The 21,856-nt window shown below is 30.5% G+C and overlaps 1 protein-coding gene across 1 annotated transcript in view; it reads left to right on the forward strand.

The window, feature by feature from the left end:
- Positions 1–18,447, forward strand: part of LOC143252369 (protein phosphatase 1 regulatory subunit 21) — a 54,549-nt gene extending 36,102 nt beyond the window's left edge. The window contains exons 7-22 of the mRNA XM_076504372.1: positions 534–592; positions 953–1,047; positions 1,807–2,006; positions 2,354–2,455; positions 4,678–4,766; positions 5,582–5,718; positions 5,976–6,068; positions 6,441–6,568; positions 8,708–8,875; positions 9,473–9,568; positions 11,246–11,284; positions 13,192–13,257; positions 16,269–16,391; positions 16,827–16,925; positions 17,515–17,628; positions 18,041–18,447. Coding sequence (XP_076360487.1) covers positions 534–592; positions 953–1,047; positions 1,807–2,006; positions 2,354–2,455; positions 4,678–4,766; positions 5,582–5,718; positions 5,976–6,068; positions 6,441–6,568; positions 8,708–8,875; positions 9,473–9,568; positions 11,246–11,284; positions 13,192–13,257; positions 16,269–16,391; positions 16,827–16,925; positions 17,515–17,628; positions 18,041–18,061 — 1,629 coding nt within the window. The 3' untranslated portion in view covers positions 18,062–18,447. The remainder of the gene's footprint in view (positions 1–533; positions 593–952; positions 1,048–1,806; positions 2,007–2,353; positions 2,456–4,677; positions 4,767–5,581; positions 5,719–5,975; positions 6,069–6,440; positions 6,569–8,707; positions 8,876–9,472; positions 9,569–11,245; positions 11,285–13,191; positions 13,258–16,268; positions 16,392–16,826; positions 16,926–17,514; positions 17,629–18,040) is intronic.
- Positions 18,448–21,856: the final 3,409 nt, after the last annotated feature.

A 21,856-nucleotide genomic window follows, 5' to 3' on the forward strand; every position in this document is an offset into this window, starting at 1 on the left:
GGCGCACAAACGTGTGGTTTGTGTGTCACTCAAGTCACAATAGCCCACATTTTACTGTTGTGCTGTCGTTTCGACCATGAGCGACAGCACAATTTTCGCTGGCCTTTAAAAATTTAAAAACACCACAACTGAGGTGGACAGTGTCATTTGTGATGGTGACACTGTCCACCTCAGTTGTGGTGTTTTTAAATTTTTAAAGGCCATTGGCTTTTTTAACTCTAGTTTTTAATTTGAAAACAGGACTTTGTCTTGTTTTAACATGATTCCTTTTTATATATTTTAATAATTTTACTTTTATTTTTAATTTGTTACCAACTGTTAAGTGCAGATAGCCTAGTTGTTTTGCACCAATAAATGTTAGACAGCCAACCAACCAGTTTCAGAAACTAAATGTATTTGTTAACTGCCCCTTAATGGGTATTCAGGATGAAATTGCACACACTCAAGTTAGTTGTTTTTCTTTGAACTATTTACCATATTGTGTGATGCTTATTGTTGTTCTTTGGAGAATTAATAATTGCATTTCTGTTTAGGTAAAACTTAGAAACTTTGAGCGAAATTTCCAAGAGATGACGATGAAGGAAGAAATTCGGTATGCAAAAGCTTTGTTTTCACATATATTTTTGTGAAATTTACAATGTAACCTGTTTGAAACTTAATTGAGAAGTAAAAATGAAAGTTGATAGAAGTTAAATGTGAATTTGATATTTTTCATAGATTTATAGAAGTATCATATATGCCAATGTTTACAAAACCATTGCTCAGTTGTTAAACCTAAAAAATAAATAATTTAATTATTTTCTTCGGTGAATTTAATCTAAATAAATTACTTCAATCAAGTGACATACACTGTATATGTAGTTACATATTTGTACATTGTGTAATTTTATCTTTTAACAAAACAAACTTCTGAGATAAATTCAGTTAAAGTTTTCTTTTGCTATTTATCAAGTGAAAATGAAGTCAAGATCCTTCAAGCTCAACTTCAAGGGAAGAAAGAAACCACTTCTCGTATGAATGGTTATAAAACAGGCTTTGTGGACTGCAGTAAGTGCAAATTAAGTACATGAAAGTAGTTTTATAGGAAGTAAAAATTTCAGTGTCTCTATTATCTGTTAGTTTAAATTGATGCAAAACTCCAAATAAACTTTTCACAATTTACATTCTTTAGCTATCAGAATTCTGCTGTCTTATGTCTTGAAATTTTCTTGGTCCACATTAGAAAGTTTATGATTGTCACTACTGGTGTTATTTTTCATATCTTCTATTCCATCTAAATTATATTAAGTGTTAAATGCAGTAAGAGGTAAAAAACCACTACATTATATAAGTTAAATGAATTGTTGTGTACCTTTGAAAATAAATTCTCTTTAATATTGTTATTATTTCCAATGTTTCGATACTTCTTATTTACTGTAACTAAATAATGTAGTAGTCTAAAACAAGCATACTGAAGCTGCTGTCATGTGTTTTATGAGAATAAACTTTGTGACTTTGCCTCACTAACATGTGGAGATGCTTTATATTTCAATTCCATACTGCTGTCTCTGTGTAATTATAAAAGCAGCAAATAAATTAATTACACAACACTGAACTAAAGTTTTAAGGAAACTGGAGATTGTATATAGCATCTAGAGTGCTCATATTTTTGTGTGTTGGGTGTACCCTGCATATTCAAATTTCTGTGTTTAGCAGGTAATTTATTACTTTTGTGTGTGTGTATAAGTAAATTCACATTGAATGAACCCACATTGTAGAATTGTTTTCAAAATTTTTGAGTTCATGATATTTGTTTTATGTTCATAGAAGACCCTCAGATGAATTTATTAAACGTACCAGTTTCACTTCAACGTCATCAGAAATTACTAAAAACGTCTCTTAGAGCATTGGGCAATGCACTACCTGATGTAGTTGTTGCCCTGGGAGCTTTAGGAAACCATTTTACTACCTGGGTAAATGATGTAATACATGTTAATGAGTCATCTAAATCAGGACATCTTGTCAAGGTGTGTTACTGATGTATAACTACTTTATAAAATATTCAATAGTAAAATATCTCTATCAGTAAAATGAAGAACAAAAAATAAGATCATTTATCATTTGTGAAAAACCTTTTTTTTATATAAGGTTTTAAGTTTTTCTTGAGATAAATTATCATTTGTGAAAACTTTTTTAATAAGGTTTTGAGCTTTTCATCAATTAAAGAGTAGTTATTGCTTTTACCACCCCAAAACAAAAACTTTGGTTTCTTTATCATTTTTTTTTATGATTGTTTACATTTTACTTTAACATATTGAAAATTCTGAAATAATTGATGTGCTATATGCAACATCTGTTTTGTTTTTTTCTCTAGCTCTCCATACTACTTACAGAAAATGGTGCTCATTTGAAAAAAATTGAGGAAAAGTACAATTTTTGGATGGAAAAAGCCATTAGTGAAGACATCTTATTTAGTGTAAGTCATGCATTTTCCACATGCACTTTTAAGTAAAACATTTGAAAGAGGTTATAAGTTGTTATTGTGAATTATTAGGAAGGCATCTTGTTTTCTATTAATTCTCAAACCAATGACTTATATTATTCATGACTTTTTGTGTTCAAGTATTGCATCATATTGAGTAACTTTAAATTTTTGCCCATTACTACACTGACCAAGACAAAAGAGGTAAAGCCAGTAATTATATATGTAAGATGTGCAATGGGTGCAAGCAGTAATTAGTGAAGTTAATTGTAACATTTATCGTGTGTTTGTTTTTCGACTTCATGTGTCTGTATGTATTTTATTAGGGTCCCTGTAACCAACAAAATCCTGGATCTGCTAACACTTGTCAGTTTAGTGCACAGAAACTGATGTAGGTTACAGACTGCTCTTATTTGTTCTTAAAAACCTTTAAATGAAGATATCTTGTGTGATATTGGTTATAAACTATCCTTGTGTATTAATAAAAGCTGTAAATGAAGATAATTACTTGGTGTAGCTTACAAATGGTCTGTATGTAGTATTTGAGTACATATTAGTGAAAAGCCTTGTCTGATTTACTGTGAAAGGTTTCCTTTTACCATGTCATATTTTATTTTGATGAGAGTTACATTGCTGTGTAAAAGTGTTAGGACAATAGAATGAAATTCTTTCATGCTGTTAGAAAATGTAAATTTCAACACTGGTAATGCCTCACTAATCCATGTTGACAACTAAATGAGCCAGGGTGAGAATACTTATCCTTTAGAATTCCCGTACACCTGTACCAAGGCCACATCATAAGGTTTCTGCTTGAATGAATATACTGATCAAATGTATGGTGTGAAATAACTGCCATGGTACCCCATGCAGTATCTTAACTATATAGAAAGAAGCTAGCATATGGGACTGGTGTATGGTAGAAGAAAATTTAATAGCACTCCACAAATAAACCTTTATAAAAGCAGTGTTTAACACTATACATGAAGTTGTATTGTCATTCCATGGCTTAAAAAGCTTAGAGAATTTTCAGTACAGCAGAGAGTTCTCATAGTAGCTTTGTGATGCTGGTTGGACCTTTTGACAAATTACTGTAGACTTGATATGCTCCCTAAACTTTGTCATGTACACCCTATATTGTGAGATTGAGAAAAGTAAATTTGAAAATTGAAAATGTAGAACACCTAAACTTAAATGAAGGTATTTAACATCAGTATCATTATGCAGCTTTTGGAACAAAAGGAAGGCTGCCACTAATCTCAAGCATAAGATAAATAACCAAGTCTCAAATGACAGAAAAGTGTCCCTATTTACAGTGTCAACAAGACTCAACAGTAATGAAATGTATGGTCATGTGGCAGTGAAAAAAAACCTTCACTTCAATCTCCAAATGTGATAAAAAGTACAAAACTGAACTGTTGATGATTGGAAAAGGGTATTATGGACAGATGAGTCCATATTTGAAATATTTGGTTCAAAGCTTAGGTTGTACATACAGTGGGAGAAGGTGAAAGATATTTACCTCGATGTGTAGCACCTACAATAAAATATGAGGCAAGCAGTGTGATAGTTTAGTAGTGGTTTTCTACTGATGCAACAGAAGATATTTATCAAATAGAAGAAATAATGGACCAGCACAAGTATCGTCAAATACTGATCCATCATGGTATACATTGGCGTGTGTATTATTGGTGTAAAGGCTTCTACTACCAAGAAGATAATGAACCCAAGTCTGTGCATAAGGTAGTTAACTAAGAAAGAAGCTGCTGAAGTCATTAAAATGATGCAATGGCTTCCTCAATCTCAACCCAATTGAACAGATCTGGGATTTGATAGATCAAAAACTTGACAAATCAATAGTTACTTCCAAAAAAGTTTTTTGAGAATGTATTAGATACATTTGGAGTAAAATCCCAAAGGAACTTTGATTAAATATGTTGTAACAGTGTATGAAAGACTATCTGCAATTATTAAAGAAAAAGGGAGACACAGAATATTAACTGTTTGCTGAACTCAAGCACTTCTGCTGAATTTCTGTTTACTAAATATGAAGATTAATATAATTTTAACATTTCACTTGTGATTTATCTTGCATTTTCTTTGAAAATAACCTAAAATATAATTTTTAACTTTGTTTTAACACCTTTGCCACAGTACCATATATTAAAAAGAAGAGTTTTCACTTGTCTACAGTACAACGAATTTGTTCTTCAATACAGATGGTGGGAAGAAACTTATCTGATTTATCTGATGCCTACTCAGGATATGTGAGATACCTAGAGAAACTTTTTCCTTATGTCCTGTTGTGGTAAGTGACATCATAAAAATATGAGTACCTTTAAAAATTAGTTCAGAGAAAGTAATGTGATTGGTTTTATAAAGCATGTGTTAATATGAGGTTTGGTTTGAAATGGTTACAAAACAGTTGTTGGTTTGACTTTGAACCAAGAAAAATAAATGTTGAGGAATCTTTCAAAACAAATTTTGTTAAGTATGTATTGAAAAAATCTTACAAAATATGTATTATTTTTATTGTCAGGTGGCAGTTTTGTTAAACTGTACACTTTTGGTCACTCTGGATTGTTATGTGGCACAGTGGTTACCATGATAAGCCCAGTAGTTTATCAGAACAACCAGGGTTTACACCATAAATATGCCAGACTGGTTGTGTTTTAACAAGAATGGTCAATTTCAATGTTTGATTCAAAGTTGGAGAAAGATGTTGTGACAGCACATGCTGTTTACTGATTACTTTTCCACTTGTTAGTAGTTTAACATTAGAAATTACTGGATACAAAGGCTTGACCATGTGTGGATATGGTGTGATTTGTGTTCAAAATATTAAAATTCTGAGCCATTATATAAATGATTATAGATGCTTACTTAACATGATTTTAAAATTTACTTGTAATTAAGTGGTTTTTTTATGCAGTATCACGTCATTCAGACACAAACATTTCTGTTTATAGTAAATAGCAACAAGTTTTATCCCTTTACCCAATATGTTCATTAGCTCTTAAGAAAAGTACAGATAAATGTGAAATCGAGTTTTTCATTCAGTAAAATGTATTTGAGCCTAAAGTGGCTTCTCCTAGACTAATTTCTGCTTTTCTGAAATACAAGTTTTCAGAATCCACCTCTCAGTGAGAGCAGAGACCCAGCAAGACTTGCAGAAATTCACACTAACCTACAACATACCCTAGCACGATTAAGGGGAAACTTCAGTAGAGTGGAGCGATATTTAACATTGTACACTACAGGCAGGTTTTTCTACATTCAACTTCAGGCTCATTAGATTATATTTGTAAAATGTTACTAGATTGTCATAACTGTATATGCTGTATCAGTATATTATAGGTGTTTTTTGCCATTTGATGCACAATTTCTCAAATAATGTATGTTTTTGTTAATTTTGAACAGAAATTAAATTGGCAAGAAAAAAAATGTTCAGAAGTCAATATTAAGAACAAGGGGTAATTTTATTATTATTTCAGATTTCTTTATTAATAAATTTTAGGTGTACCTGATGATAAGGGAATTTTAAAAACGTCACCAGCAGTAGTTCTACAGCTTGTTAAGTCTCTCAGAGGGATTCTGATGTGTTTCGAAGGTAGGAAATTTAATGTTTGTGATTATGTAAATATTTTCAAAGTAAGTCAATCTGCTACCCATATGTCAATCATTAAAAATATAATGATAAAAATGTAAGCTGAAATGTAAAAAAGTAACAATTATCACAGTTTTGCTTATTATTTTTATAATTTCTCAATTACAATTTCAGTTAATAATTATCTTTTGTTATTGAATTAACTTGATCTTATTGAAGTATATGTAAAAAACAAACTGTAAAACAATGTGTGTGAGTTCTGCCCATATTTTTGTGATAGAATGATTTTTTTTGCATTTTTATAACTTAGAAAATGGATTATGTGTGATTGTGTTTACATGTTTTATGTTACAGCTAGTTTTTGTTTTTCTACAGATGTTAAAAAACATTACAGTGCTAAGCTGTTAGTGGAAAATCAACTTCCCACAGTCAGTGAAGAGACGAAGTCTGCTGGAGAATTTGTTCTGTCTCTCATTGTATCCACACTAGCAGGGCTTAAAAAGGTGATATTTTCCATTATAATATCCCATCAGTAACTTCAGCTCATAACTGCTTTATAGAAAGAACATAACAGGTCAAGTTAGCAATACATTTTTATTCAGAATAAATTTTTAAAGAGCACCTGGTTAAGTAATCAGTTTATGTTATTGAGGTTATATCAAAATAATAAACACATTAGTTATAAATAGTTTGAAAACCTCTTTCAACATGAAATAAATATACCACATTAGGCCCAGGGGTAGATTTAAGCCTGAATGTCTAATCAACTAAAAATAGAATAGGGCCAAGTGGGCTGTATTCATACCAGTATTATAAATCAAGGGAAAGAAAAGAGGGGCCTGGTCAGCTTTAGATGATCATTGAATCTGCCCCTGAATAGGCCAATATTTTTACCTGAAAGCATACATATTATCATTTGTTATTCTTTACTGATGAGTATTGACATTGCTTGAAATTGCAGTTTTATTGGCCTTACTGTTTAACTTGAATTGATTTTCATTCTTTTCTATTCTAATGGTTGTGTAGATCTTTCAGGAAAAAAAAGAGTTATGTTTAGAAAATGAATTATACCATTAAAATTGTCACTTGAAACATTTATTCTGCTTGAATTTCAATTATTTACTACCATATTGCCATGTATTTATTTAGAGAACATTAAAATTATTTCAGTACAAAATGTATTGTAACTGTAGACTAAGACTTTAACAAAATCGTAACTAACCACAGGCTTTGTTAGACACTGAAATCATTCCAGCCCCACAGGTATGGGAACTTTTGACATTTCAGTGATGTTGATCATTGTCTTTTATTCTAATTTTTCAAGACACTCACAGGGGATTCTGGGCATGGACCCCATGTGCCAGTGCCTAGGGATGCCTAGGCAATCACAAGAGTTGAAATAATGTAATTGTATGTATTGCTTTGTATTTGTAGCACCAGAATTAGTATTATACTTATAGGAACATATTATGGTAAATCTTATTTGTAACACCAAAATTAGTGTTATACTTACAGGAACATGTAGTAGTGATAACTGGTTATTGAGAAAATTGTTAAAGATAATAAACATTCTTACTTTATTTTTCTTGTACAATGTTTAATCTTGTTGTTCTCATAAAATTACACTAATATCAAGAACTTGTTACTGGGTTACTTTAAAATATCTAACACTTTAACAAAACATCATTGTGGTAGGCCTATAATGTATAGTTATATATTTAAGTTAACCCAAATAGGTGACCTTAATGGAAGCTTTAGATTAATTGTGTTTAATTTTATCATTATAAGAACTACATTTTAAAACTATTCTTTTAGTTTTGATTGAGTGGAACATTAGACCATCTAATCAGATTGTAAAGTGCCCCAGTGTAACTAATTTTACAAAATAAAATTTAAAAACTAGTCTAAAGATTGACTCATCCAACACTGTTAAATATTGACAGCTTCCAAAAGCAGGACAACCATTTATAAATGTTAGACACGATTTGTTAGACCAGTCTTAATTTCAGTCATAAGTGATGTCTCACTTAGTGAGGTAGTTGTATCAATGAATGTTCTAATTATTTTACCAGCAGCTTTATTTTTGTATAATGTGTGAAATTTATTGTTACTTGCAGGAAAAATTAAAAAATCAAAGAAGCAAAAGTTTGATAAATATTTGTTTTACACTAGCATTTTTTTAGAAATACATTTTCCTTTAGTCTTCAGATTTAGTGATCAGTTGCAGATTTAAAGATGGTGAGGGGAAGGTATGTTTGACAACCCTGAAACTTCAAGAGAGGGTTGTGGGTTTACACATGGCTCTCTCTCCTGCTTGAATATTTGAAAACTTCATCTTGCACTTGAAGAAAATTATTCAATTTGTGTTGAATCTAGATATGTTTTTTGTCTAGGGTTGTTTTCTGCAGAAGAGATTTAATACTTTTGTTAATTCTCTAAATATTTCAAGGACTATGTAACAGTTTCATTATTTTTGTAAAATAACTCAATTTTTATCTATCTGATAAATAAACTATTTGTTGCTTAATAGATGAATTCATTATCAGTGAATTAATGAGTCCACTTGAAGTAATTACATAATAGTTACTATTAAGTAGTTAATATTGATAAACAAAGTTTATTTTAATTCTCCAATTTGCTAGGTGTGTAATTCTGCTGATCACATGGTACAGCTGCCTTCACCAGAAATGAGTTTATTTTATAGGGGTGGTTTATATTCTGTGCCAATAGCTCATCCTGGTCTGGTCATGAAATCAGCTTTACAGAAAATGAAGCAACGAGGATCCAATTACTTACATTTTATGTCAAAGGTAAAATGAGTTTGACTCTTTTGTAAATTATATGTCATTTTTGTTTCAGTGGTCAAGTCTTTCATGCTTAATGGTATACTAAGAAAAATCTTTTAAGAAATTGTTTAATGTTCAATAACTATGTTTCAGAATTACTAAATTGTTGTTGTAAGGAGACTATAATGTGTGGTAGGTAACAGAGATATTACAGTGTTGATCCATTTATCATCATCGATAATTTCAATGAATGTAAAGAAAAAACATTTAAGGCAATAACAAACAGCAAGTTTTTATTTTAGTAACACTTGTACTGGTTTTCTGTTTGGTTAACTTAGTCTTTCATCGGAATGTTGATTAGTTAGGTGGTCATTGTACAGCAAGTGAAACATCAAATGTTTCTAAGGTTACAATCTAAAATGTGAAACAGCAAAGTAACATTATGTCTGTATATGTCTATTACAAAGTATAGAAAATAAAATTTTAATTTTTTGGTTCTTGTACTGGGAACCAAAAGCTTCTTTGTGTGCCTGTTGTTTATATATATATTTATGGCATTAATAGTTTTGTCATTGTTAAATACAGCAGTTTGACATGCTGGTTCATATTTTTAATATATAGGTAGAACAAGATGATAGCATTCCTTTTAAGTTATCCTTAGACATGAGTAAGACTTTAGGTACTTGCTTGGAAGAAAAATCAAATTTAGCTCAACAGGTGAGAAATTTATAAAAGATTGTATTCAGATTAACAAATAGTGGTCTACATGTAGTATGAATTTAGAAAAAATGTATTTCTGTTTTTAATGTTTTGCCTCATTAATGTGTTAGTATAAATTATCTCAGTAGAACAGAAAATAGTTTATTTTGTAAAGTTGTTATTAATTTTTGTATAAAAGGTAAGAAAGTGCCCTTTTTTATTTTATTAACATTGATTTATAGCCATCATATACTTGATCTAATGTTTCAAGTTTTTAGGTTTGAAATCTGATATTATTGGTTATATAAAGTGATGTTTTGTTTAAAGTAACACTTAATCAGAGAGGCATTTTTGATGGGTCAGCTCAAAAAAATCTGCTATTTTTTTCTTTAATTTTCAACAGAGATTTAAACTCCTTGTGATATCTTGAATCTGAATTACCAACTTGAGTGATTAAATTCACACTAGTTACCAGCCTGTGAGGGATTACGTCCCATACCCCTATCCAAAGTCCCACAAAACAAAACTTGATAGTGGATGCACATATTACACAATACAAGACCTGGTTTCTCAGTTCTCTAAAGCTGTTTTTCCATGGTTTTTGTCTATTTCATTGAAAGAGATGATCAAAGAAGGATCCTCAAAGTTTGCTTGGTGCTGTGAGGTGGATGAACCTGTTGGCTATCTGAAGTGTACAACATAATGAACATTTTCTTTATACAAGTAACTAATTGTTTTTCTTGTATAAAAACAAACAAAACTACTTAATCTTCTGGCACAGATAGCATAGTTTTGCACCCCTAAACTCCAAATCAATATCTTTTTATCAAGTAAACCTATGGTAAATCAAATAATTGAAGTGCTTTATTAACAGTGCTTACTAAAAGTACTCAAGCAACAAACTATAAAAATCTTACACTGCTGCATACCATATATTTCTGATAGCAAGGAAAAATAACCAACATTTGGAAAAACTTGTTCCAGTAAACACTAAATTTATTCAAAAACCAGGTTCAAAACTAAAACCTATACTATGTAAAAACTACACTGACAAACACAACACCAACATTATTTATAAAATACCATGTAACAACTGCCATGACTTATTTATTGGAGAAACAAGCAGAAAAATTGAAACTAAATTAAAAGAACACAAAAAAAACACCTTCACACGTTTTTGAACACTGCTAATCAAATGAACATAACCATAGAAAACACCCAGATACTAAGTAGGGAAATAAATTTAAATAAACACAAAATCAAGGAATCCCTACTTATACAGCAACTAAAACCAAAATTAAACCAATACAAAGAAACACCTTTATACCTATATTAATTAATAACCTAACATCTACTGCAAAGCCCCCTACAATCCTACATTCGTTTATGCTCTTATCCCTAAAATATGCCAGGCAACAGTCAGTTGCAAACTCTATTAAACTGGAGCTGACCCAGGAAGGTCAAAATGTTGTCATGTACTTTATCTCAACTAAACTATTAATAATTGTTCTAGCCATTTTGAGATTACAAAACAGTTTCTTTAAAATTCTTAGAAAAAGAAAGCCACTGTAATTATTTCTTATCTCTATTTGTTAAGCAGTGATATTTGTAACATCATTTGGTTATATTATGCATCATTTTTAACCCTTGTTAAAATAGAATAATTTTTATAAGGTTTGATTCTGTTTATTTCAGCTTGAGGCCCTGAAGAAAAGATCACTTGTACTGGAAGAGGTATTTTTATATTTATTGTTTGATATAGTGGATCAAATTTCAAGAAATGGTAATGTGTTCAGAATTATTTATAATTGAAAGAAATTGTTGACGAAACTTTGTAGAATGTACAGCAACTGTCTGTTGTGGAGACAGATGATGTTTTGAAAGTCTTCCACCTTTTGTCTTCGCCTGAAAGGCAAAAGACTTTTGAAACATCATCCTCAATGCTTCTGTCTCCACAACAGGCTGTTGCCATCCATTCACCAAAGTTTCATCATGGACACTTTGCCAAAACAGTCTATCAAAGAAAGAAATTGTTGTTGAAATTCAGATAAACGAGTAAGAAAAATAATGATACAAGTACCTAATCAGGAATGCTTAGGACCTAAGCAATGCTTTATTTCTGAATTTTCCAATTTCTGGGTTGTTCTACCTGGCATGTACAAGTGAAGAATGAAGTACATACATATACACAGGTTGTGATTTGTTTACCTTTCTAACACTTTCATAATGTACAAAGGAATAAAAATTTCAAGTTAGTACAGAGAGAGAGAGAGCTGCACAACCAAAGAGCAGGTTTTAACTGAGTCCACATGTACTACATTGATTTGCCATTCCCGTAACCCAAGTGATCATGCTGGTAATTAATTTAAAATGAAAACTAAAGTAAATTTCTACTTATTTGTACTGTTATTTTGAGTGCAGTTTTCAGTAATTGCAAGTCAGATGTGTACATCAGTAACCAGAAAAAGCCAGGTATAAGGAATTTCTCTAAGGTAATGGAGTATTCACCAAAATAGATAGTTTCTGTAACATTCCAGTTTTCAGATTGCCAGATTTGACATAACATACCTGTAAATTAAAACTAAAGTGTAGGGTGATGTACATCTGTAGCTTCAGTGAAGAAAGTGTGAACATAGTTAATGAGGCCTTTATAAGATGGTGTGAAGAGCAACATCATGCACATGGTATGTGGGGTACAAATCATAAAATGCTTTTGTTACAGTTGTGTTTAAAGTGATCAAACCCTGCAAGGAAATCGAGGTATGCAAAACAAAAATGTAAAGTATTGTAAATAATGCTATAAATTTGGTCAGATTGTGACATTACACATAGTAATTTGGACTTTTGATTTATTTCATTTGAGTAAGTTCTGTATTGTTTTATTAAAAATTATTAAACAGCTTTGTTTTGGTTTTTTATTTACTAAAATTTCATAAATGTCCTAATGAATAACGGTTTATTCAACAGTTGTCACGTCACTACCACCTAATGTGATGAAAGTTTTAATCTTATTTCTACTTGTTTTGTATCGAGTGTTAATAGCCTTATGTTACTTTAACAACGTCACTAACTTTTATAGTGCAAATGAAGTAAATTCTGTGCCTTTTAAATACCTGTAATATTTATTATTTTTACAATACTGAAAGGAATTTACTTACTGAAAGAAAATTTGATGACCAGTAGACCAGTGTTGTATAATAGAATCCAGAATATATTGCACGCTTATATAAATGATCAATTTTAAGAATAAGAATTGGTACAGGTAGAGTTAAGTCATTAAGATCAGTATTTTTATTTCTATTATACTTTATGGACTTGATATTGACAAGTTTACATTATTGTAGAATTGCTTCTCAATTTGTGTACTGCTTCATGCCAGGTTTAAAAATTGTTACATTGTGTGTTTTCCTCTTATTACTTGCATACAATAATAATAATAAGTATTATGCACTCTTCTTCTTGAATTGTTATCAGATATAATATTTTTCATTCTTATATTTTATTTATTTGTATTTTAAAGTTTTAAATATAAGTATGGTATTACCACATTTAACATTGATGACAAAATAACTGTGTAGGTTGCTATTCAAATGTGCAGCTATCCATCAGTTCAATGGTTCCTTATAAATTTCTTATTTCAGGAGAAAGAGCAATGGATGTTAGAGTGTCAGTTACTTCAGGCCAGAACAGCAAAAGGAAATAATGAGGTGGGAAAATTCTGGTTTTAGAGTTTTATTGTTTCTTGTTAAAATCTGCTGGTCTAAAAAAAAAATAAAAAAAATCCCTCATGTTTAGTTGGTATCAAAGCCTGACTTCAACTTATTTTATTTAAAGTGTAACCAAGTGGTTTCTGATCATGTTTATGATAAATGTTTAAAACATGTATGACAAAAATGTGAATTGGAAAGTTGCTGCTCATAGCTCATTTGTTAAGGTGCTGAAAAAGGTTTTTGGACATAGAAAATTATGGAAAAATGCCATTTAGTTTAAAATTAAAATTATGTTAACAATGTGGATCAGTAAGTTGTTTTAATTATATATTATAGGATTTGTACTCAACTGGAAAGTGGTTGAAAGTTAGGTAATGAAAAAAGACTTTTCCAGTTATGGAAAATAATAAAAATTGTGCTTTTTAACACCTAAACAAATGTAATTGTAAGAATTTCTCTAATTATCTGTAATATACTTAAAAATTCAATCCTTACATGTGGTTATGTATTATCCTTGTACTATTTTGGATTGCCTTGTCATATGTATGTAATTTATGTAAAATCTTTAGTTTCTGTGAAGTCATTTTATAATGGAGAACTCTGGAAGCTTGTTAAAAGACCTTGTCAATATTAAATACAGAATTTATTATAAGTAAGGTTCTTGAGTAAAAAACAAACTTGACTGCATGTATTTATCATATAACTACAAAACAAAATTGATATTAATATATATCACTTTGAAGCTCTTACCCCTTTCCACATGGGCCATGGGTCAAAGGCCATGTCATCACATTTGTTAACTTGCATTCAAGTTTTATTGAACTGCAATTTTATGAATTTACATCACTGAGTTTGGTATGAAGTTGTAGATTATAATTCAACTTTTAGTATTATACATTACTTAATTTTTAATTTTAAAAAGTAAATATTAAGAAAACATGCCTAAACATTGATTTTTGTGTTTGGCATGGTATGTTGAATGTATCACTGGTTTAAACTAATATTTCTGATGTACAAATACAAAGTCTGTAGTATCTTATGAATTAGGAGCTTAAATTACCAATATTGAGAAGCTAGAATATAAAATAAAAACCTCCTATGTTTTCTGTTTGCTGATATATTGCTCATACTGAATCAGATTCAGTGACCCTGCCCATCTCTTTCCATTTTTGGAAACACCTCATACACAATTACTTCTGTGTAAGGCATGTGAACAACCAATCAAAAGCTCAAAATGTCTTCCTAGTGGCTTTCTCAGTCATTTTTCAGTGTTATGACATCAATTTGCTCTTTCAGTGCAAGACCTCAGGTTGGTAAGTTGAGTCTTTAGTCAGCTCAAAATTTCATATTTTTTAGACACAAATATAGCTTAGCTCGATAAATTATAGTGGAATTCTGTGGTATGAATGTAGTCGTTTATGATTTGTTTCATTATTCAACTGTGTGTATCCTAAAAAAATTGTTTCATATTCTTCACATGCAAAATTTTATAATGCTTAGCAACCTGTAGCAGGCAGCAAACAAATACAGAGGTTCTAAATAGAAGTTATAGTTGTTTGCTTTACATATTTATTTACTGTCCTGTGTTTCAAGAAAAGTGAGTTTAAGAACTTGTTTGTAAATAGTAATAATGTATTTACATATGTATAATAACTGAAAGTGACCATTTTACAAAAACACAACTAAGACAGGTGAGTTTTATGTTATTGGATATGGCAACATGATTGGACATGTACCATGTCATTGTAGCTTCTGTGTTGTTAGCCAGGGATGACTAAAAGGTCAGTGCAATGAAAGTTTTTTCTTAGAAATGATTGAGAATTATATAGAGGTTATAAAGATTTCACATGTGAAATTCAAATTGTTTCTGATATATGAATGTATTTTTCATCTTAAAATTGTAGGAAACATGAAATGATAAAAGGCATGAGAAAATTATAGCTTAAGAAACCTTAAAATTTAATAAACAAAACTGGATATTTTGCATATGAAAGAATTGTAACATATACTGATTATCTGCTAAATTTCATAAACATGGGCTTACTAATTTAAAAGTAATAGCTTGAAAATTATAACAAACATAAAATCATTATGTGGTCAGTCCCAGGGCCCAAGCTTCTGCTGATAGAGTTAATGAAACAGTTAAATAAATATGTAATAGGAAGTTTAAAGAAATTTCAATTTTTTTTTATTACGTGAAAACTGTGCCTCACTTGAGAATTCTTTTGACTTCTTCCTCTTCCTGCTATGTGATTGTTATTTTTCATGGTAATAATGTAGTCTCTTTGATACATTAAATATTGGAAAAGTGCAACTACTCCATCATTTGTCAATTTTATTTGTCCTGTAAGCCTTTTAAGTCTCATGTTATTGCTATGAAATAGCTTTCTGCATGATGTGATTTAGATTATCATTCAAAACTTTGTAGTCACAGACTGGAAGTATGATATGAACCACTGAGTTTTATCACACTGAATTTCTACAGTTTAATTTTATGCTCTTAAAAGTAAGTTTTATTTGTAATGGTGATTGCTTATTATTTGACAATTTCACTTACAACAAAAACTAAGTAATTCAATATGATCTCTATGTCATGCCCAGTTTGGCTAGTGCAGTATCTTATTATTGACCAAAATGTCATTAAGTTAATGTAATTATAACTCTGTGTGTATATAAACAAAGGAATTGTACTGGTGTCTGTTTTGTTTAAGCATCAGCCATTAGCATCTGTTAGTATAAAAGTTAATGAAGTTTCATTTCATTTTGTTAGAAACAAGAAATAAACCCATGTGCTTGTCAAATGGTACCTATATCTATGATTTGTATTTTTCAGTTTTTTTTAAACCTGTCCATTGTACACTGAAATGTTTACAAAATCTTAACAGCTCTCTTTACGTATTTTTTTTCTTCTATTTAAGCAATATTTTGTGTGTCTGCATTGGTGTAAATGTGAAATGGTTATTTTCTGTAATGTCTGTAACAAGTGTACAACTTTCATTTTCTATTAGGGAAAAGAGCAGGAATCAACAGAAAACAAAGACGGCCTGACAAGTTACTTGAAGAAACGAATAGGTCAATTAATTGTGGAAATCCAAAAAGCTGACAGCAAAGCAGTTTCATTTCATTCTGAGGTTAGCTCAAATAAACTGCTTTTCAATCTTTATTTAATACTATATACCCTCAAAACATAAATGAAATTGAAATTGTATAAATGTTAAATGTTTTTATATGAAAAGGATAAATATAGTGATTTAAAAATTAATAGATATTGTTCAGTAAGTATTTTACTGTTCAGAGCATTTGTTGGAATGTATAACCACACTACAAACAAGAGGTTATTATTTTTTCGAGAATAAGATGCACGTACCTTGCTTCTTTTAAGTATTGCAGAGTATTTATTTAAATTTAAATCATGTTTAAGTAATTATCACACACCTGTAGTCTTCATAATTGTACAAAAAAAGTGTTTCATTTTGGTTTATTGTTATGTGTAGCTAACCTCGTTGATTTTATCAGCACTTAAAAAGGAAAATAAGATACTTAACTGGAATGAATCTTACTCCTAGTGTTGTGCTTTACGAGAACGACTTACCCTTGCAGAGGAAGCTCAACACACGATGCAAGAACAACTCGACAATGCAGATAGTCTTTCAGAAGGGATGAAGGTGAAAATCCCCCCCTGTTTCTAGTTGTATTAGTTTCACAAGTTGATAAATCATCATTGAATATTTATCTTTGTATGTTTGTACTTTTTTACTCAAATATTCCTGTTTTCTTATAGCTGAAAAATGCATCTTTCTTCACAATGGTTATAGCAAAATACATTTACTCTGCTTCTCACTCATGAGAGGAGACTCATTGTATTTGGAAACTAACAGAATGAAGTAGAAGTTTAGTAATAGTATATTATTATACTGAAAAGTTGGTTTAATATGAATATTACAATAGAATTAGCTTCTAGTATGTTGAGACAAGAAAAAATAAAGATAGGATTTGTAATAAATATTAAAGAAAGACTAAAATGTACACTAAATGCAATTATGCTACAGTGTATGGTGTTTGTGGATAACCAGTTGTGAGGCAGTTACGTCATCTATTGTCTTAAAAGTTTGATGTTTGGTAAAAAGAATTTTAATATTAAGGCAAGTTTTGATTAAGGTCCACCAACTTGAACCAATTAGAAAGAGGGAAATGTATAGCATCTTACAACTAAAGTTGGATAAATCATTTTTAATATGACTTTATTACCTACAGGAAAAAATGGATACAGTCATCATGAAATATGAGGAACAACTTGAAACTTTAAGTGAACACATTTCAAATTTGAATGAAAAACTTGTCCTACAAGAGAGTGAATTAGAAGCTGCTGTAAGTATACCTTATAAAAATGTATTAAAGTGCTAGCAATAAAAATATGTGCTCTGGTATGAAATAATTAGTGTTAATTTTCTTTTCCAGTAGTTTGGATACGTTTTTGCTTCTTTATCATTTTTCTTCAGGAAATGAAATTTTAGTTAAAAAGTTAAGAAGGGAAACTAACTTAAAGGGATGTTTATTTCACTATGTTTCCCAGTGGCTCAGCAATAAACCTGAAGGCTTATAATGCTAAAAAAACAGGTTTTGATTTTGACAACAGACAATGCACAAATAATCCATTTTGTAGATGTGTTCTTAGTGATAAAATGCAACAGTTTTAGGTGTTCCTTATATCACATATAAATAAATTTATTTATTTAAGTAGTTACCTAAAATAATTGGTTACTTTTATTTTACTTTTCAGGGCTTAAGAAGACCAAAATGAGATTCAAATACCAAAGAACTACCATAGTTTTCAACTGTTGTGGCAATGATATTATAAGATTTATGAAGCATCTTAAGTATGTTAAAAAAAAAAACATATCTAGGACCAACAAGTATGTTAGCATCCTCATTTCAGAATGGAATCTTTTTTTTTACATAATAAAAATTATAAATATTTAAAACGTACAAGTATATTAAAACAAATATAGTTGGACTTCAGTTCCTTTGATTTTGTACTATTATCATGTAAAATGACTCAAGAGTAAATTAGCAAATTAATCAGTTAGTAGCTAGATGTATTGAAAAGGTACATCATTTTATGCTATTATTTTGTTTGTACAATTATATGATTGATGTATTATATAAATTATCAGTTTTTACATTCGATTTAGGTGTGTTATATGGAATCTGATCTTTTATGATTTTCTTTTGGTATATAAGAAACAAGCATTTGTGTTTAGTATTACATGATGTTTAAACATTCCAGTTTTTTTAATGCACCTTTAATACTGCAGTGACAGTATTAACATCCTTAACAGAAACATCTGACCACCTTAACTAACTTAAATAGGTTTTTTGGACATCATGTTTTCTACAAAAGCTATCAATATCTTGAGAAAAGCCAAAAGTCCCATATAATGACTTTTTCTTTTAATTATTATACAGTCATACATAACATACTTCCAAACTACCAATCAACAAAGTGCTTTAGAAATAAAAAATAAATAAACAAAACTTTTTTTATCATCGTTACTATAAACATCAGCAGTATTTTCAACATTGCAGCACGTGTTATTTTAGGATATTTGTAAGGTGTCTGTATCAAATATTGATTCAGATGTCACTTTTAAAACACTATTTTGAACAGGTTTTGAAAGAAAAATCTTTATGTATACTAGAGTTTTGGATTGTTAGATTTTAATGCTTTCTCTTCTGAAGTTTTAAGTAAGAGATTAAAAAGTGAACTGTCATAAATTTAAATATTACCCAAAAAATGTTGGTTTTAAGTATTTAGTCTTCATTAATGTTATTTAAATGAAACATTTTATGTTTAGACAACAATAGTTTAGTCACATATAAATAAACTGAATTTTTACAACTCTAATAACAGAAAAAGGTTTTTTTTTTGGGGGGGGCAATAACAATGACACTGTGTTACCATCTTTAGACATCTGTTTTTTGTGTTGTAACTAATCGGCATGATTTTAATAGGAAATTTCAATCAAACTGTAAAGTCACTTCCACATCCAATGGTAAAGACCCTTGTTGATTTTGGCTTCAAAAATCAAGATCACCATTTAATAACAAAAAGAGAAATTAAGTTTCTGTTCAAGAGAAGATATAACCCCAAAGTATACAAACATACCATATTTGTAAACACATTGGAATTAAAGGAAAATCAATGTTTCTGGTGATCAGCCATTCTACTATAACTATTTTCATTTTTACCAGCACTGAAAAGATTAGATATGAATGCTTATTTTTGTAGTGGGAAATTATCATACTTTTCAGGTTTTGTATGCATAGTAAAAACATATTTGACTAATTGATGTTTCTTTACCTCACAAAATGATTCTTTCAAGGGCTTTTATAAATGTTGGAAAATCATATAGGAAAAACAAATTGATAAATCACCACTAGAGAAACCTGGTGGGAAAAAAAAAATCAGAAATATTGTCATCTATTATACAAATATGATTATTCTAAACATATGTTTTAAAATGCAAGAAAATAACCAGAGCCTACTTTCACATGTGTTATTGAGAAAGTTCTGACAAATTTAATTTCAAGAAGTAAAATAATCTGGGATGCGATACAACATAAATTCCACATCAGTTGTTTATAAGATGTTATTAGCTAAATATCAGAATGTTTTAGTTTTAGAAATGTAACACAAAGTTGAAGAAAAAATGCTCATCACCAGACTGGTCCTTGGTTAACATGTCCAGAATGTAAATTTGAAATTTGTTGTTCATAACCTGTTGCCACCAAAATAGCTTTGTATTGGGGACATGGGTATGTAATAAGGATGACACTGAAATTCAATATTCAGTCAGACAAAAGTGGGTTGAAACGTTGTCAGTGGATGTTTTCAGTCAGCTTCCTTTTTTCTAGATCAGCAGTTTTCAAACTTTAACAGTTTTTAAAATATTTTGTAGAACCCGAACCTATTAATGGTTTTGTTTTGAAAGAAAATGTAAGGAAAAGCTGTATTCAAAATTTAAATATTTTAATTCATATTAGTTTAATTTTATGATAAATATTTTTATTTTTAAATATTTTTGTCATGAAATTTCAGACGTGAATTGTGGATTCCAGTTTGAGAATCTCTGCTTTAGATTGTCGTTTCAAAATTTGGAATGGTTATGCACGAAATAGCCCTTGTGTATTTGCATAATATTGTGAAAGAAACGTAAAACAGTAGCTTGAATAATTTTAAAAACATGCGCGCATCACCAAAGTATATGTCATAACTCGTAAAAATACCAACAATAAAATACAAGCATTATCATTAGGGTAAGTTTTCTTTATTATAAGTTACTGATAATTAATACTGTTAGAAATACCAGCCTTGTTGTGTTAATGCAGCTTTGTATCTTCATAATAAAGATTGGTAAAATTAAGTGTTGTTTATAAGTTCATGTTTAATAACACTGATTAATGTAAATTTTAATATGAGCCAAAATGAAAATATCACTGTCTGATATTGTGAACTTTTCTTCATTTCAAGATAGTGTTACAGAATTATACTGGTCCTTATATCAGACCCCTTGGTGTTGATTCCTGTATATGGTGAGAGGACCTCCCAGAGAGGATTACATTCTTTCAGTTTACCTCCTCTGGGATTTAAACATCCACTTGTATTTGCTGTACGTGGCAACCTGTGAAGGGGAGAAGAAGATCCTGGTGATTGAGGGGTCCAACCCTAACACACCACTTTGGCTTTAAATCCATGTAGATGAGCAGCCTTCCTGTAAGCTGACCTTTATACCACACGTCAACCAGTTATGAGTCAAGTGTACAAGGGCAGTGAACATCCTCCGTGTTCTGTCTTCCATCTCTTGGGGAGTGGATTGATGTTCTATGCTAAAGATATATTGTGCTCTCATTCAGTCGAAACTGGACTGTGGGTCTCTGGTCTATGGCTCTGCCTAATCTCTGCCTTTAAGATGCTGGACTTTGTTCATCATCAGTGACTTTCCATACTTTTCCAGTCCATTGTTTGTACACAGTCTCATGAACCTCTTCTATATCTCTGCCGTTTCCAATTGTCTTTAGTGTATGCTTCAAAACTTCAATCTTTACCATAGCATCCCACCTGGGTTATGTTTTCTTTCCTCAGTGAGTCATGCTTTTTGAAAACAGATGATCTGTCATTGTTCCTTTTTGCCTTCGTATCCAGGCACAGTTGAATGAATTGTGTGTGTCCTTGGATAGCATTGCTGTATCCACCATGGCTTGCTATCCCCAAATGTGACCTTACTTTGAGTCATCTGATAAAAGTGGACACTGATAGGAAGTACCGTCTTTTATTTACTGAACATTTTTCAAAACATCCTTCCATTCCCATTTAAATGGATGATTTGAAATCAAGTGATTCTGTGGGTTCTGCCATGATATGTTGTGGTTCAATGGTTGCACACAGAATCCCCTCCACAGATTCTGTGTTCACTGCCAAATTGTACACTATTTCTCTTGCCCTGGATCACATAGAATCTATGCAATACATAAACTGTACTATTTATAACGACTCGGTTAGCTCTCTACTGACCCTGGAATAGCTTCACATTAGTTC

This window comes from Tachypleus tridentatus, chromosome 6 (assembly GCF_004210375.1).
Source record: "Tachypleus tridentatus isolate NWPU-2018 chromosome 6, ASM421037v1, whole genome shotgun sequence".
In the NCBI taxonomy this organism is placed as follows: domain Eukaryota; kingdom Metazoa; phylum Arthropoda; class Merostomata; order Xiphosura; family Limulidae; genus Tachypleus; species Tachypleus tridentatus.